General features: G+C 40.8%; 1 protein-coding gene across 35 annotated transcripts in view; it reads right to left on the bottom strand.

Moving 5' to 3' along the window:
• The window catches only part of baz (par-3 family cell polarity regulator), a 713,284-nt gene that overhangs the window by 177,107 nt on the left and 518,617 nt on the right, over positions 1 to 17,560 (bottom strand). For 31 of the 35 annotated variants that reach the window (XM_053782976.2, XM_053782988.2, XM_053782958.2 and 28 more), the window contains one exon: positions 15,796 to 16,029. The exons of the other annotated variants lie outside the window; for them this stretch is intronic. In XM_053782976.2, the coding sequence (XP_053638951.1) occupies positions 15,796 to 16,029 (234 nt within the window). The remainder of the gene's footprint in view (positions 1 to 15,795; positions 16,030 to 17,560) is intronic. 35 annotated transcript variants of the gene reach the window in all.

The following is a 17,560-nucleotide window of genomic DNA, read 5'->3' as shown; positions in this document are numbered from 1 at the left end:
CCTCATCCTTCATAGATCCATCTGCTGACGTGTCTACTCCTAAATATCTGAATACATTCACCTCCTCCATACTCTCCCTCCAATCTGATATCCAACCTTTCATCACCTAATCTTTTTGTTATCCTCATCACCTTACTCTTTCCTATATTCACTTTTAATTTTCTTCTTTTACATACCCTTCCAAATTCATCCACCAACCTCTGCAACTTCTCTTCAGAATCTCCCAAAAAGCACAGTGTCATCAGCAAAGAGCAACTGTTACAACTCCCACTTTGTGTTTGATTCTTTATCTTTTAACTCCACACCTCTTGCCAAGACCCTCGTATTCACTTCTCTTACAACCCCATCTATAAATATATTGAACAACCACGGTGACATCACACATCCTTGTCTAAGGCCTACTTTTACTGGGAAATGACCTCTCTCTCTCCTACATACTCTAACCTGAGCCTTACTATCCTCAAAAACTCTTCACTTCTTTCAGTAACCTACCTCCTATACCATATACCTGCAACATCTGCCACATTGCCCCCCTATCCACTCTGTCATATGCCTTTTCCAAATCCATAAATGCCACAAAAACCTCTTTAGCTTTATATAAATACTGTTCACCTATATGTTTCACTGTGAACACTTGGTCTACACACCCCCCTACCTTTCCTAAAGCCTCCTTGTTCATCTGCTATCCTACTCTCAGTCTTACTCTTAATTCTTTCAATAATAACTACCATACACTTTACCAGGTATACGCAATAGATTTATTCCCCTATAATTTTTGCACTGTGTACACCAGGGGACATACCAGGTAGTACACCACCAGTGGTACTAATGAAACACAAAGCAAGACAAAACATCCCACTTGGTAATTCCTGCTTCATATTTGCAAATATACAGGGTTTGAAATCAAATAAAAATGACAAAGTTATGTCAGTGGGCTCCTGACAGAAGCGAATGCCATATTCAGAGCATTTACAGAAACACATACAAGGGATGTTCTGGATGGAGAGATAAAGATAGAAAACTACAACATGTATAGATGTGATAGAATAAATAGGTCACAGGGAGGAGTAGGAATCTATGTAAAGGATACTTCCTGTTGCACAGAAGTGCTGAATTCTACGAATGATATAGTAGAAATTCTAGTCATTAAAGTTGAAAAAAGGAATTTGGTAATTATCCTAGTATACAGACCACCATCGGCAACTGCTGAGGAATTCACAGATCAGTTAAGTAAGATAGATAGCAATCTGGATAGGCTAGAAAAACCTACACCAAATATTTTACTCCTTGGAGATTTTAATCTCCCTCATGTAAAATGGCACAACGTAATATTATACCAGAAATATCCCCGGATTGCTGGTTTCTTTTTCTGTCTCATAAACACGCTAAGATAACAGGGATATCTTGCTACTCCTACTTACACTTTGGTCACACTTCACAGACACGCACATGCATATATATATATACATACATCTAGGTTTTTCTCCTTTTTCTAAATAGCTCTTGTTCTTTTTTATTTCTTCTATTGTCCATGGGGAAGTGGAAAAGAATCTTTCCTCCGTAAGCCATGCGTGTCGTATGAGGCGACTAAAATGCCGGGAGCAATGGGCTAGTAACCCCTTCTCCTGTATACAATTACTAAAAAAGAGAAGAAGAAAAACTTTATAAAACTGGGTTGCTTAAATGTACGTGGATGTAGTGCGGATGACAAGAAACAGATGATTGCTGATGTTATGAATGAAAAGAAGTTGGATGTCCTGGCCCTAAGCGAAACAAAGCTGAAGGGGGTAGGAGAGTTTCAGTGGGGGGAAATAAATGGGATTAAATCTGGAGTATCTGAGAGAGTTAGAGCAAAGGAAGGGGTAGCAGTAATGTTAAATGATCAGTTATGGAAGGAGAAAAGAGAATATGAATGTGTAAATTCAAGAATTATGTGGATTAAAGTAAAGGTTGGATGCGAGAAGTGGGTCATAATAAGCGTGTATGCACCTGGAGAAGAGGAATGCAGAGGAGAGAGAGAGATTTTGGGAGATGTTAAGTGAATGTATAGGAGCCTTTGAACCAAGTGAGAGAGTAATTGTGGTAGGGGACTTGAATGCTAAAGTAGGAGAAACTTTTAGAGAGGGTGTGGTAGGTAAGTTTGGGGTGCCAGGTGTAAATGATAATGGGAGCCCTTTGATTGAACTTTGTATAGAAAGGGGTTTAGTTATAGGTAATACATATTTTAAGAAAAAGAGGATAAATAAGTATACACGATATGATGTAGGGCGAAATGACAGTAGTTTGTTGGATTATGTATTGGTAGATAAAAGACTGTTGAGTAGACTTCAGGATGTACATGTTTATAGAGGGGCCACAGATATATCAGATCACTTTCTAGTTGTAGCTACACTGAGAGTAAAAGGTAGATGGGATACAAGGAGAATAGAAGCATCAGGGAAGAGAGAGGTGAAGGTTTATAAACTAAAAGAGGAGGCAGTTAGGGCAAGATATAAACAGCTATTGGAGGATAGATGGGCTAATGAGAGCATAGGCAATGGGGTCGAAGAGGTATGGGGTAGGTTTAAAAATGTAGTGTTAGAGTGTTCAGCAGAAGTTTGTGGTTACAGGAAAGTGGGTGCAGGAGGGAAGAGGAGCGATTGGTGGAATGATGATGTAAAGAGAGTAGTAAGGGAGAAAAAGTTAGCATATGAGAAGTTTTTACAAAGTAGAAGTGATGCAAGGAGGGAAGAGTATATGGAGAAAAAGAGAGAAGTTAAGAGAGTGGTGAAGCAATGTAAAAAGAGAGCAAATGAGAGAGTGGGTGAGATGTTATCAACAAATTTTGTTGAAAATAAGAAAAAGTTTTGGAGTGAGATTAACAAGTTAAGAAAGCCTAGAGAACAAATGGATTTGTCAGTTAAAAATAGGAGAGGAGAGTTATTAAATGGAGAGTTAGAGGTATTGGGAAGATGGAAGGAATATTTTGAGGAATTGTTAAATGTTGATGAAGATAGGGAAGCTGTGATTTCGTGTATAGGGCAAGGAGGAATAACATCTTGTAGGAAACACCCTGGCTCAACAGGTACATATCCTTTGTATAAAGGCAAAGGGGATAAAAGAGAGTGCAAAAATTATAGGGGGATAAGTCTGTTGAGTGTACCTGGTAAAGTGTATGGTAGAGTTATAATTGAAAGAATTAAGAGTAAGACGGAGAATAGGATAGCAGATGAACAAGGAGGCTTTAGGAAAGGTAGGGGGTGTGTGGACCAGGTGTTTACAGTGAAACATATAAGTGAACAGTATTTAGATAAGGCTAAAGAGGTCTTTGTGGCATTTATGGATTTGGAAAAGGCGTATGACAGGGTGGATAGGGGGGCAATGTGGCAGATGTTGCAAGTGTATGGTGTAGGAGGTAGGTTACTGAAAGCAGTGAAGAGTTTTTACGAGGATAGTGAGGCTCAAGTTAGAGTATGTAGGAAAGAGGGAAATTTTTTCCCAGTAAAAGTAGGCCTTAGACAAGGATGTGTGATGTCACCGTGGTTGTTTAATATATTTATAGATGGGGTTGTAAGAGAAGTAAATGCGAGGGTCTTGGCAAGAGGCGTGGAGTTAAAAGATAAAGAATCACACACAAAGTGGGAGTTGTCACAGCTGCTCTTTGCTGATGACACTGTGCTCTTGGGAGATTCTGAAGAGAAGTTGCAGAGATTGGTGGATGAATTTGGTAGGGTGTGCAAAAGAAGAAAATTAAAGGTGAATACAGGAAAGAGTAAGGTTATGAGGATAACAAAAAGATTAGGTGATGAAAGATTGAATATCAGATTGGAGGGAGAGAGTATGGAGGAGGTGAACGTATTCAGATATTTGGGAGTGGACGTGTCAGCAGATGGGTCTATGAAAGATGAGGTGAATCATAGAATTGATGAGGGAAAAAGAGTGAGTGGTGCACTTAGGAGTCTGTGGAGACAAAGAACTTTGTCCTTGGAGGCAAAGAGGGGAATGTATGAGAGTATAGTTTTACCAACGCTCTTATATGGGTGTGAAGCGTGGGTGATGAATGTTGCAGCGAGGAGAAGGCTGGAGGCAGTGGAGATGTCATGTCTGAGGGCAATGTGTGGTGTGAATATAATGCAGAGAATTCGTAGTTTGGAAGTTAGGAGGAGGTGCGGGATTACCAAAACTGTTGTCCAGAGGGCTGAGGAAGGGTTGTTGAGGTGGTTCGGACATGTAGAGAGAATGGAGCGAAACAGAATGACTTCAAGAGTGTATCAGTCTGTAGTGGAAGGAAGGCGGGGTAGGGGTCGGCCTAGGAAGGGTTGGAGGGAGGGGGTAAAGGAGGTTTTGTGTGCGAGGGGCTTGGACTTCCAGCAGGCATGCGTGAGCGTGTTTGATAGGAGTGAATGGAGACAAATGGCTTTTAATACTTGACGTGCTGTTGGAGTGTGAGCAAAGTAACATTTATGAAGGGATTCAGGGAAACCGGCAGGCCGGACTTGAGTCCTGGAGATGGGAAGTACAGTGCCTGCACTCTGAAGGAGGGGTGTTAATGTTGCAGTTTAAAAACTGTAGTGTAAAGCACCCTTCTGGCAAGACAGTGATGGAGTGAATGATGGTGAAAGTTTTTCTTTTTCGGGCCACCCTGCCTTGGTGGGAATCGGCCGGTGTGATAATAAAAAAAAAAAAAAAAAAAATATCCCCGGGAAACACCCTGGCTCAACAGGTACATATCAAGGAAATAATGAGGTTTTGTGAAAAGTACTCTTTAAACCAACAGGTAATTTATCTCACTAGAAATGAAAATACCCTGGATTTGATAGTCACAAACAACGAGGAACTGAATAACAAAAAAAGGCACAATACCGTGACTGGAACGATACACAAATAACCCGCACATAGAAGAGAGGAGCTTACGACGACGTTTCTTCTGTCGCATGTTTCTGTTCCTTCATTATTTATTTCATCACTTCCCCTTCCCCCCACCTCTGTGCACTTGCTCTCCCTCTATGGGCACCTAGCTCCCTTGCAGTGCTCCACTTTCTTTATATTTGACTGGCTCTTCCTCCTTAGTTCCCCACTACTACTACTACTACTACTACTACTATTACTACTACCACCACTACCTCTTCCTGCCTATATATAGCCGTCCTGCTCCACATCTGGTTAGTGTGACTTTGTAAATGGTCCAAGTCGGACCGAAACATCGTCGTAAGCTCCTCTCTTCTATGTGCGGGTTATTTGTGTAACGAGGAACTGGTCAGAGACATAAATGTTTCCAAAACTATTTACTCTGATCATAACATCATAGATGTTCAAACTAGTACAGTGGACCCTCGCCTAACGTTGGCATCACATAATGTTAACTCCGCCTAGCGATACATTTTAATGCTAAAATTTTGCCTCGCCTAGCGGTAAAAAACTCGCTCAATGCGATTCGTCCGAGATGTGTCCATGTGTGACCTGAGCCAGCCTCACTTGTTCCGCCGGTGGCATTGTTTACAAGCCAGCCTCCACGGTCACATCCAAGCATACACTCGGAACATTTCTTATTATTACAGCGTTTTTAGTGATTTCACCTGCAAAGTAAGTGACCATGGGCCCCAAGAAAGCTTCTAAGTGCCAACCCTACAGGAATAAGGGTGAGTATTACTATGGATATGAAGAAAGAGATCATTGCTAAGTATGAAAGTGGAGTGCGTGTCTCCGAGCTGGCCAGGTTGTAGAGTAAACCCCAATCAACCATCGCTACTATTGTGGCCAAGAAAACAGCAATCAAGGAAGCTGTTCTTGCCAAAGGTGCAACTTCGTTTTCGAAACAGAGATCGCAAGTGATAGAAGATGTTGAGAGATTGTTATTGGTGTGGATAAACGAAAAACAGATAGCAGGAGATAGCATCTCTCAAGCGATCATAAGTGAAAAGGCAAGGAAGTTGCATGAGGATTTAATTAGAAAAATGCCTGCAACTAGTGATGATGCGAGTGAATTTAAGGCCAGCAAAGGTTGGTTCGAGAGATTTAAGAAGCGTAGTGGCATACATAGTGTGATAAGGCATGGCGAGGCTGCCAGTTCGGACCACAAAGCAGCTGAAAAATATGTGCATGAATTCAAGGAGTACATAGACAGTGAAGGACTGAAACCTGAACAAGTGTTTAATTGTGACGAAACAGGCCTGTTTTGGAAGAAAATGCCAAGCAGGACCTACATTACTCAGGAAGAAAAGGCACTCCCAGGACATAAGCCTATGAAAGACAGGCTTACTCTGTTAATGTGTGCCAGTGCTAGTGGTGATTGCAAAGTGAAGCCTTTATTGGTGTATCACTCTGAAACTCCCAGAGCGTTCAGGCAAAAGAATATCCTCAAGGCTAATTTGTGTGTGCTGTGGAGGGCAAACAGTAAGGCACGGGTCACTAGGGACTTTTTCTATGACTGGTTACACCATGCATTTGCCCCCACTGTGAAAAATTACCTAATCGAAAATAAATTAGACCTTAAGTGCCTCCTGGTATTAGACAATGCTCCTCGTCATCCTTCAGACGTGGCAGAGCGACTTTGTGGGGGACACGAGCTTCATTAAGGTCAAGTTTTTGCCTCCTAATACCACTCCTCTCCTGCAGCCCATGGACCAGCAGGTCATTGCAAACTTCAAAAAACTGGACACAAAAACTCTGTTTGAAAGGTGCTTTGTAGTGACCTCAGAAACTCAATTGACTTGAAAAGAGTTTTGGAGAGATCACTTTAATATCCTCAATTGTGTAAACCTTATAGGCAAGGCTTGGGAGAGAGTGATTAAGAGGACCTTGAACTCTGCTTGGAAGAAACTGGCCAGAATGTGTAGACAAAAGGGATTTTGAAGGATTTGAGGCTAACCCTGAGAAGTGTATGCCAGTTGAGGAATCAATTGTGGCATTGGGAAAGTCCTTGGGGGTTGGAGGTTAGTGGGGAGGATGTGGAAGAGTTGGTGGAGGAGGACAATGAAGAATTAACCACAGATGAGCTGCTAGATCATCTTCAACAGCAAGAGGCCACACCTGAGGAAACTGCTTCGGAGGAGGGGAGAGAAACTGAAGAAGTTGCCTACTTCAAAGATTAAGGAAATATGTGCAATGTGGCTTAAAGTGCAAACCTTTACGGATGAAAATCACCCTCAGACAGCTATTGCAAGCCGTGCTGGTGACTATTACACTGACAATGTTGTGAAACACTTTAGGAATGTCAAAGGAACGAGAGGTACAGATCTCTATGGACAGATATGTTGTGCGACAGAAGTCCAGTGACTCTGAAGCTGGTCCTAGTGGCATTAAAAGAAGAAGGGAAGTGACCCCAGAAAAGGACTTGACACCTCAAGTCCTAATGGAAGGGGATTCCCCTTCTAAACACTAAGACCATCAACACACTTCCCTCCTCCCATCCCATCAATCATCACCAGATCTTCAGTAAAGGTAAGTGTCATGTAACTGTGCATGTCTTCTTCAGTTTGTGTGTATTAAAATTAATATTTCATGTGGTAAAAAAAAAAAAAATTTCATACTTTTGGGTGTCTTGCATGGATTAATTTGATTTCCATTATTTCTTATGGGGAAAATTAATTCGCCTAACGATAATTTCGCCTAACATTGAGCTCTCAGGAACGGATTAATAGCGTTATGCAAGGGTCCACTGTATTTACTCAGGGGTAGGAAACTGCACTGCTAAAGTTAGAGACGGGATGTTCAGTAAGTTTAATTTCAACAACCACAGAATTAACTGGGAAAAAATAAACAGAGCTATCAGACATCCTGGGAATCAGACATGAGCACCCTAAATTCCCACCAGTGCCTAGAGAAGCTGAATACAGAAGCATACAAAGTATGTATGAAACATGTACCATTGAGGAAACCCAGAGGAAGATCAGATATAGAGGGAGAGCGTAGGAGATGGTACAGAAGAAAACGTGTTACTGAACTGCTTAAAAACACAAATATGCTACAACAGAGGAAAGACAGACTTAGCAGAGAGATCACTGAATTAGAGCAAAAACTTAGGATGTCATACCTCACAGAAGTACAAAAGGAACAAAAGGCCATACAGGATATTGCAAGAAACCCAAATTATTTCTTTTCCTACGCAAAATCCAAGCTAAGAGCTACCTGTAGAATTGGACCACTACTGAGAGGAGACTCGTATACTGACGATGAACAGGAAATGAGTGAAATCCTAAAAGAACAGTATGAGTCAGTGTTCAGCAACCAACTAAATGACAGCAAGGTAGAAAATGCAGAAATATTTTTCACTCCAGAAGAAGGCCGCACAGACCAACTTACTGACATTAGTACAAATCCCATAGATTTCGAAAAAGAAATAGAAAACATGCCCACTCACTCAGCACCTGGACCAGATTCATGGAATGCTCTATTTATAAAGAAGTGCAAAGTACCACTAGCACGAGCCCTCAGTATTCTTTGGAGAAAGAGCTTAGATCTAGGTGAAATACCGGAGGCTTTAAAGAGTGCAGACATAGCTCCTTTGCACAAGGGAGGTAGTAGAGCACTAGCTAAAAATTACAGACCAGTAGCCCTAACCTCTCACATCATAAAAATCTTTGAAAGTGATGAGACGGCAGGTTACAAATTTCATGGACCAGCACAACCAACATAATCCGAACCAGCATGGTTTTAGAGCAGGACAATCATGTCTGTCACAGCTGCTGAACCATTATGACAGAATTATGGAGGCACTGGAAGACGACCAAAACGCAGATGCAATTTACACAGATTTTGCAAAGGCGTTTGACAAATGCGATCATGGAGTGATAGCGCACAAAATGAAGGCCATGGGTATTACAGGGAAGGTAGGCAGATGAATTTTCGGTTTCCTAACACACAGAACACAAAAAGTAGTAGTGAACAGGGCCAAGATCCAGCATCAGCGAGGTCAAAAGCTCAGTGCCCCAAGGCACTATCCTGGCACCTCTGCTATTCCTCATCCTCATAGCAGACAGACAAAAACATCTGGCACACTTTTGTATCATCATTTGCAGACGACACTAAAATAAGCATGAAAGTCAGTACGGTAGAGGACACTGAAAAAGTACAGGAAGACAAACAGGGTTTTCCAATGGGCAGTGGAAAACAACATGATGTTCAATAGTGATAAGTTCCAGCTGCTTAGGTATGGAAAGAATGAAGAACTCAAAAGGAGCACTATATACAAAACTCAAGAGGGTCACCAAATAGAACGTAAGGAACACATAAGAGACCTAGGAATAATTATGTCAGTGGACCTTTCTTTTAACCCTTTCAGGGTCCGTCCCGTAGATCTACGGCTTTACGTTCAGGGTCCAAACCGTAGATCTACGTCATGAGCTCAGCTCACTCTGATAAACTGTGAGTGGTAAATTTGGGCCTAGATATGAGAGAATACATCTATGTGGTATGTGTGCACCACATAAAACAAATCCTGCAGCACACTGTGTATAATGAGAGGAAAAAAAACTGAGACCGTGATTTTCGATTAAAACAGCGACTTTGCAGTGTTTTTTTGTATGTTTTTTATAGTTGTATTTGTGATTTCTTGGTCTCATTTGATAGAATGGAAGACATTTTACAGAAATAGAGATAATTTTGATTGGTTTTAGCACTGGAAATGGCTTGAAACTGAGCTCAAAGTGGCGGAAATGTTAAATTTTTGCCGATGTTCAAGAGTAAACAAACGACCTCACACGTCTAATACACGCCAGCTGGTGGGTCTAATATACATTCATAAATGTGGTGATGATATTTATACAATTATTACAATATTGCATAACAGTAAATCTTCTATTTTTTGGTGTGAATAAAAATTCATTATGTGAATAAAAAATCAAAATGGAATTTATTTGTAAAGCCTCAAAACATAACTAATGAACAGAGGAAATGTTAGTTTAGTGCCAGGAATACCTACATTGTTTATTCTGGATCCTATTTTGAAATTGGAATATTTTGAACTTTGTGTTAAACTGGCCAAATTACCAATTTCCAGTCACTTTATTTTGTAGTTGAAACAGTTGACTTGGCGATTTCTTGTGCTCAATCGATAGAATAGAAGTAATCCTAGTGAAATAGCTAAGAATTTGGTCGACTGGAATAATGTATTATTTTTTTTTTATTTTATTATTATCACACTGCCCGATTCCCACCAAGGCAGGGTGGCCCGAAAAAGAAAAACTTTCACCATCATTCACTCCATCACTGTCTTGCCAGAAGGGTGCTTTACACTACAGTTTTTAAACTGCAACATTAACACCCCTCCTTCAGAGTGCAGGCACTGTACTTCCCATCTCCAGGACTCAAGTCCGGCCTGCCGGTTTCCCTGAATCCCTTCATAAATGTTACTTTGCTCACACTCCAACAGCACGTCAAGTATTAAAAACCATTTGTCTCCATTCACTCCTATCAAACACGCTCACGCATGCCTGCTGGAAGTCCAAGCCCCTCGCACACAAAACCTCCTTTACCCCCTCCCTCCAACCCTTCCTAGGCCGACCCCTACCCCGCCTTCCTTCCACTACAGACTGATACACTCTTGAAGTTATTCTGTTTCGCTCCATTCTCTCTACATGTCCGAACCACCTCAACAACCCTTCCTCAGCCCTCTGGACAACAGTTTTGGTAATCCCGCACCTCCTCCTAACTTCCAAACTACGAATTCTCTGCATTATATTCACACCACACATTGCCCTCAGACATGACATCTCCACTGCCTCCAGCCTTCTCCTCGCTGCAACATTCACACCCATGCTTCACACCCATATAAGAGCGTTGGTAAAACTATACTCTCATACATTCCCCTCTTTGCCTCCAAGGACAAAGTTCTCTGTCTCCACAGACTCCTAAGTGCACCACTCACTCTTTTTCCCTCATCAATTCTATGATTCACCTCATCTTTCATAGACCCATCCGCTGACACGTCCACTCCCAAATATCTGAATACGTTCACCTCCTCCATACTCTCTCCCTCCAATCTGATATTCTATCTTTCATCACCTAATCTTTTTGTTATCCTCATAACCTTACTCTTTCCTGTATTCACCTTTAATTTTCTTCTTTTGCACACCCTACCAAATTCATCCACCAATCTCTGCAGCTTCTCTTCAGAATCTCCCAAGAGCACAGTGTCATCAGCAAAGAGCAGCTGTGACAACTCCCACCCTGTGTGTGATTCTTTATCTTTTAACTCCACGCCTCTTGCCAAGACCCTCGCATTTACTTCTCTTACAACCCCATCTATAAATATATTAAACAACCACGGTGACATCACACATCCTTGTCTAAGGCCTACTTTTACTGGGAAAAAATTTCCCTCTTTTCTACATACTCTAACTTGAGCCTCACTATCCTCGTAAAAACTCTTCACTGCTTTCAGTAACCTACCTCCTACACCATACACTTGCAACATCTGCCACATTGCCCCCCTATCCACCCTGTCATACGCCTTTTCCAAATCCATAAATGCCACAAAGACCTCTTTAGCCTTATCTAAATACTGTTCACTTATATGTTTCACTGTAAACACCTGGTCCACACACCCCCTACCTTTCCTAAAGCCTCCTTGTTCATCTGCTATCCTATTCTCCGTCTTACTCTTAATTCTTTCAATTATAACTCTACCATACACTTTACCAGGTACACTCAACAGACTTATCCCCCTATAATTTTTGCACTCTCTTTTATCCCCTTTGCCTTTATACAAAGGAACTATGCATGCTCTCTGCCAATCCCTAGGTACCTTACCCTCTTCCATACATTTATTAAATAATTGCACCAACCACTCCAAAACTATATCCCCACCTGCTTTTAACATTTCTATCTTTATCCCATCAATCCCGGCTGCCTTACCCCCTTTCATTTTACCTACTGCCTCACGAACTTCCCCCACACTCACAACTGGCTCTTCCTCACTCCTACAAGATGTTATTCCTCCTTGCCCTATACACGAAATCACAGCTTCCCTATCTTCATCAACATTTAACAATTCCTCAAAATATTCCCTCCATCTTCCCAATACCTCTAACTCTCCATTTAATAACTCTCCTCTCCTATTTTTAACTGACAAATCCATTTGTTCTCTAGGCTTCCTTAACTTGTTAATCTCACTCCAAAACTTTTTCTTATTTTCAACAAAATTTGTTGATAACAGCTCACCCACTCTCTCATTTGCTCTCTTTTTACATTGCTTCACCACTCTCTTAACCTCTCTCTTTTTCTCCATATACTCTTCCCTCCTTGCATCACTTCTACTTTGTAAAAACTTCTCATATGCTAACTTTTTCTCCCTTACTACTCTCTTTACATCATCATTCCACCAATCGCTCCTCTTCCCTCCTGCACCCACTTTCCTGTAACCACAAACTTCTGCTGAACACTCTTAACACTACATTTTTAAACCTACCCCATTCCTCTTCGACCCCATTGCCTATGCTCTCATTAGCCCATCTATCCTCCAATAGCTGTTTATATCTTACCCTAACTGCCTCCTCTTTTAGTTTATAAACCTTCACCTCTCTCTTCCCTGATGCTTCTATTCTCCTTGTATCCCATCTACCTTTTACTCTCAGTGTAGCTACAACTAGAAAGTGATCTGATATATCTGTGGCCCCTCGATAAACATGTACATCCTGAAGTCTACTCAACAGTCTTTTATCTACTAATACATAATCCAACAAACTACTGTCATTTCGCCCTACATCATATCGTGTATACTTATTTATCCTCTTTTTCTTAAAATATGTATTACCTATAACTAAACCCCTTTCTATACAAAGTTCAATCAAAGGGCTCCCATTATCATTTACACCTGGCACCCCAAACTTACCTACCACACCCTCTCTAAAAGTTTCTCCTACTTTTGCATTCAGGTCCCCTACCACAATTACTCTCTCACTTGGTTCAAAGGCTCCTATACATTCACTTAACATCTCCCAAAATCTCTCTCTCTCCTCTGCATTCCTCTCTTCTCCAGGTGCATACACGCTTATTATGACCCACTTCTCGCATCCAACCTTTACTTTAATCCACATAATTCTCGAATTTACACATTCATATTCTCTTTTCTCCTTCCATAACTGATCATTTAACATTACTGCTACCCCTTCCTTTGCTCTAACTCTCTCAGATACTCCAGATTTAATCCCATTTATTTCCCCCCACTGAAACTCTCCTACCCCCTTCAGCTTTGTTTCGCTTAGAGCCAGGACATCCAACTTCTTTTCATTCATAACATCAGCAATCATCTGTTTCTTGTCATCCGCACTACATCCACGCACATTTAAACAACCCAGTTTTATAAAGTTTTTCTTCTTCTCTTTTTTAGTAAATGTATACAGGAGAAGGGGTTACTAGCCCATTGCTCCCGGCATTTTAGTCGCCTCATACGACACGCATGGCTTACGGAGGAAAGATTCTTTTCCACTTCCCCATGGACAATAGAAGAAATAAACAAGAACAAGAGCTATTTAGAATAAGGAGAAAAACCTAGATGTATATATATATATGCATGTGCGTGTCTGTGAAGTGTGACCAAAGTGTAAGTAGGAGTAGCAAGATATCCCTGTTATCTAGCGTGTTTATGAGACAGAAAAAGAAAACCAGCAATCCTACCATCATGCAAAACAGTTACAGGTTTTTGTTTCACAGTCATCTGGCAGGACGGTAGTACTTCCCTGGGTGGTTGCTGTCTACCAACCTATGTAATGGCCTAAAATGTAATGTAATTGGCCTAAAATGGGAGTCAAAGTCGGCAAAATCGCCGATTCGTAAATATCGCTGCCACATCAAAATTCACGAGAGCATAATTTCGTCAATTTCTCATCAAATTTCGTACTTTTTGTTTTATTACATTCACAAAAAGATTCTCTACCATTTCATAAGAAAAAAATAAAAAAAAATTTTTTTTAAATTCTTGGACACTGGGGCACCACTTCAGATTTTGGCCTTGGACCCTGAAAGGGTTAAAGACCATAACAAGATAAAGATCACGACAGCCAGGAAGATGACTAGGTGGGTATTGAGAACTTTCAAAACAAGGGAAACGATGCCGATGGTGACACTCTTCAAATCGCTAGTGCTCCCTCACTTAGAATATTGCTCAGTGCTGACGGCCCCGTTCAGGGCAGGAGAAATATCGGAGCTGGAACAAATACAGAGATTGTTTACGGCTCACATTGAGCCAGTAAAGCACCTAAACTACTGGGAATGCCTGCAAGTCTTGAACATGTACTCATTGGAGCAGAGGAGAGAGAGGTACATGATAATATATACCTGGAAGGTACTTGAGGGCTTGGTCCCAAATCTGCACACTGCCATAACATACTGGAGTGAGAGATATGGGAGGAAGTGTAAAATAAACCCAGTGAGGAGCAGGGGTGCGGTGGGGACAATAAGGGAACACTGTATCAACATCCGGGATCCCAGACTTTTCAACATCTTACCAGAAAATATCAGAAACACTGCTGGAACAAGTGTTGAAGCCTTCAAGAGGAAACTAGGCAAGTATCTTCACCAGGTGCCAGATCAACTAGGCTGTGATGGATATGTGGGGAAGCAGGTCTCCAGCAGGAACAGCCTGGTTGACCAGGCGAGCACCAGACAAGCCTGGCCCATGGCCAGGCTCAGAGAGTAGATGTACTTTCGAAATTCTTCAAAGGTATTATGCAAAGGAACTATGCACGCTCTCTGCCAATCCCTAGGTACCTTATCCTCTTCCATACATTTATTAAATAACAGCACCAACCACTTCAAAACTACATCCCCACCTGCTTTTAACATTTCTATCTTCATGGATTTTGTTATTCTTGACTATATGTTCTTTCCAAGAGATTCACAAGCACTTGCACACCAAGCCATAAATGCAACAACAATCATGGAGAAATACTCAAGAGTGACAATATGTTTATCAAGATCACCCCACACCAACCACTCCCACAAAAACACCATCCACATGGAAGAACCTGGGAAGCTATGCTTCTGAAAGCATCTTTTTTTTTCTCTCTCTCTCTGTAGCTTGGCAGTTTGCTGCAGACTGGTGAGTGGATCAGCAATGGTCCATAGACCTCCACTTTGAGAAGCACTGACCATGGTTAACTTGTTTCCTTTAGGCCAGACAAAGCCAAGATTTACAGATGTGGGTTCAGAACACAGGATAACCATGAATCCCTAATTTTGTAGGGTGTTAAGTCGAAAAACATCGATTTTTTTTTCTTGGAACTCCCTCATGGCTATGCTTCTTATAACTACTAGTGCAAGACCATATTTATCAGATTTGTCACAGAAGTCATCACTTACTGTATACCAATTTTAAAAATTATACTAAAACAACTTAATCATAGGCAAGTTAGCGTGCACACACGAAACATCAGCAAACAATTTGACTGGCTTTATACTTTTAACACTGACCCAAGCATAAACTAACAGGGGAATTGAGAAGGTCCTGAATGCATATGCAATGAATGTGGGGAATAAAGTTAAGTTGTACCGCATCCTCTAGTTCTCTAACCTTACTTTCCTTCCTAACCTTGCCCATGTCATCTATAATACATTGATAAAATTATTTATTTTATCTCTGTTAATTATTGTAGCCCTCACACTAGTAAGAGACTATGATACTACAATATCAATAAATAAATATATATATATATATATATATATATATATATATATATATATATATATATATATATATATATATATATATATATATATATATATATATATATATATATTATATATATATATATATATATATATATATATATATATATATATATATAAAACAGTGTATAGGGTGTCTATAAAATTACTTACAACAGACTTCATGGGTGTAGAACTTGGCAGTGTGTTCTGATCTTCTATAATAGGTGCTGCTGACCACCTTTTTGTTGGGTCAGGAGGTGCACTGGCAGGTGGAATGGGCGACAAGCGATTGAGTGCAGGTTCACTCCCTCGCCGTACATGAAGTGGCGGTGGGGTGGCACTTAATTCTTCACCCGTTATCTCGATGTCATTTCGAGTAAAAGGGGAGAATTTGTGCTCAATGTCCTGCATAAGATTTATTGATTTAATAAACAATAGAATGCATGGGATTACATAGGATTGCAATGCATTTACAGTACTGTACAAAAGGATAGGAAAATGAAGGTTCATTGAAATCACAAATATGGTGCTTCCTAAAGAGGAAGAGATGCTACAGAAATTATTCTTAACATGTAGTTCCCATTATTACGATATGCCTGACCCCCTCTTCAACCACGACCAAAGGTTGCTCCTTGCACCCTAAGACATCCTTCATCTCTCTAGGAAGTATAGTAATTAACATACATTCTTCAGGGTTTCATGGGGTAAATTTCCCCATAACTTGCAAATGGCAGCCTCCAGCTGAGAGAGAGGGCCAATATCCTTCCCTCAGTAAGTCTGTATCACAGTCCAGAGGGTCTCAATGGGGTTCAAGTCTGGGGAATTTCCTGGTCAGTCACTGAAGAAGGGTACCTAACAGTCACGCTGATACTGAACAACCAATTTTGGGGTGGAAAGGAGTACTGGCTTGCATAAAAATCTTTGAACCACCCTACATGAAACATTTAGGCAAATGATCACAGAGCAATTCTAGGCAAGTTACTACAGTTACAGTTAGGACATTTTTCTAGGCTTCCTTGGACATGCTTTTAGCATGGGCTTGTCATCAAAACCATCCTCAAGGAACCTTTGATACCATTCCTCCCTGAATGCTCACACACATTAATGGCTTCTACTATTTTCTTTATTTGATGATCTGCCTTATGTAATCCAATCATCTGTTCAACTGTCTCATGTTAGCGACTTGCTTCTGCCCATATCAATTCATCTATAACAAAATGTGTGAAACTCACTCAAAATCACATGACAAAGGGACCAATGACAAATCCATCCACCACACAAGCCTAGAAGACATTTAGCATGCAGCCAGTAGCTTTAGGAAATCCTGAGACATCCTGTTTTGAGTTGCCAGGCCAGCATACCTTTTTGTCTCACCAAAACACCTAACAGGGTAGGGTATTACTTTCGACACCAAAGAATGCCAGGTGCCTCCACTTGACATACTTTAATGATAGCACTGTATAACTGAAATGTCCAGTATTGTGGAATTTTTTTGTGATGTTTCACCCACAACATGGGTTTTATCAAGTCACAGATAAATAAACCTGGTAAGAAATGATGAACAATATAGAACAATATACTGTACACACTGTGGCGAGATGAAAAGCAGGATGGGGAGACATATATATATCAGCTCACATTGACATCTGAATAGTCAAGTAATTTTCTGGCAAGAGGCTCATGTAAGCTGTAGAAACTATTGTTCTGGTTGATATTGCTGGAGATGATCACAGATTCAAGGATTCTTTTTTTCTGGGAGTCATTTTTGGCAACAAGCTGTACACCATTCCAGTTCGAGTGGTTATGGGAATAAACAGGATTGGCATATACCCAGAGAAGACTAAACCTTGAATCTGCATTCATCAATGTATAGTGATTGTCTTTAGGATACCAACAGAGGTAGCAACATCTTACCACAGGAAATATACACTACTGT

The sequence above is a fragment of the Cherax quadricarinatus genome, chromosome 28, assembly GCF_038502225.1.
Source record: "Cherax quadricarinatus isolate ZL_2023a chromosome 28, ASM3850222v1, whole genome shotgun sequence".
NCBI lineage: Eukaryota > Metazoa > Arthropoda > Malacostraca > Decapoda > Parastacidae > Cherax > Cherax quadricarinatus.
This window is presented reverse-complemented; position numbering and strand designations above follow the sequence as displayed.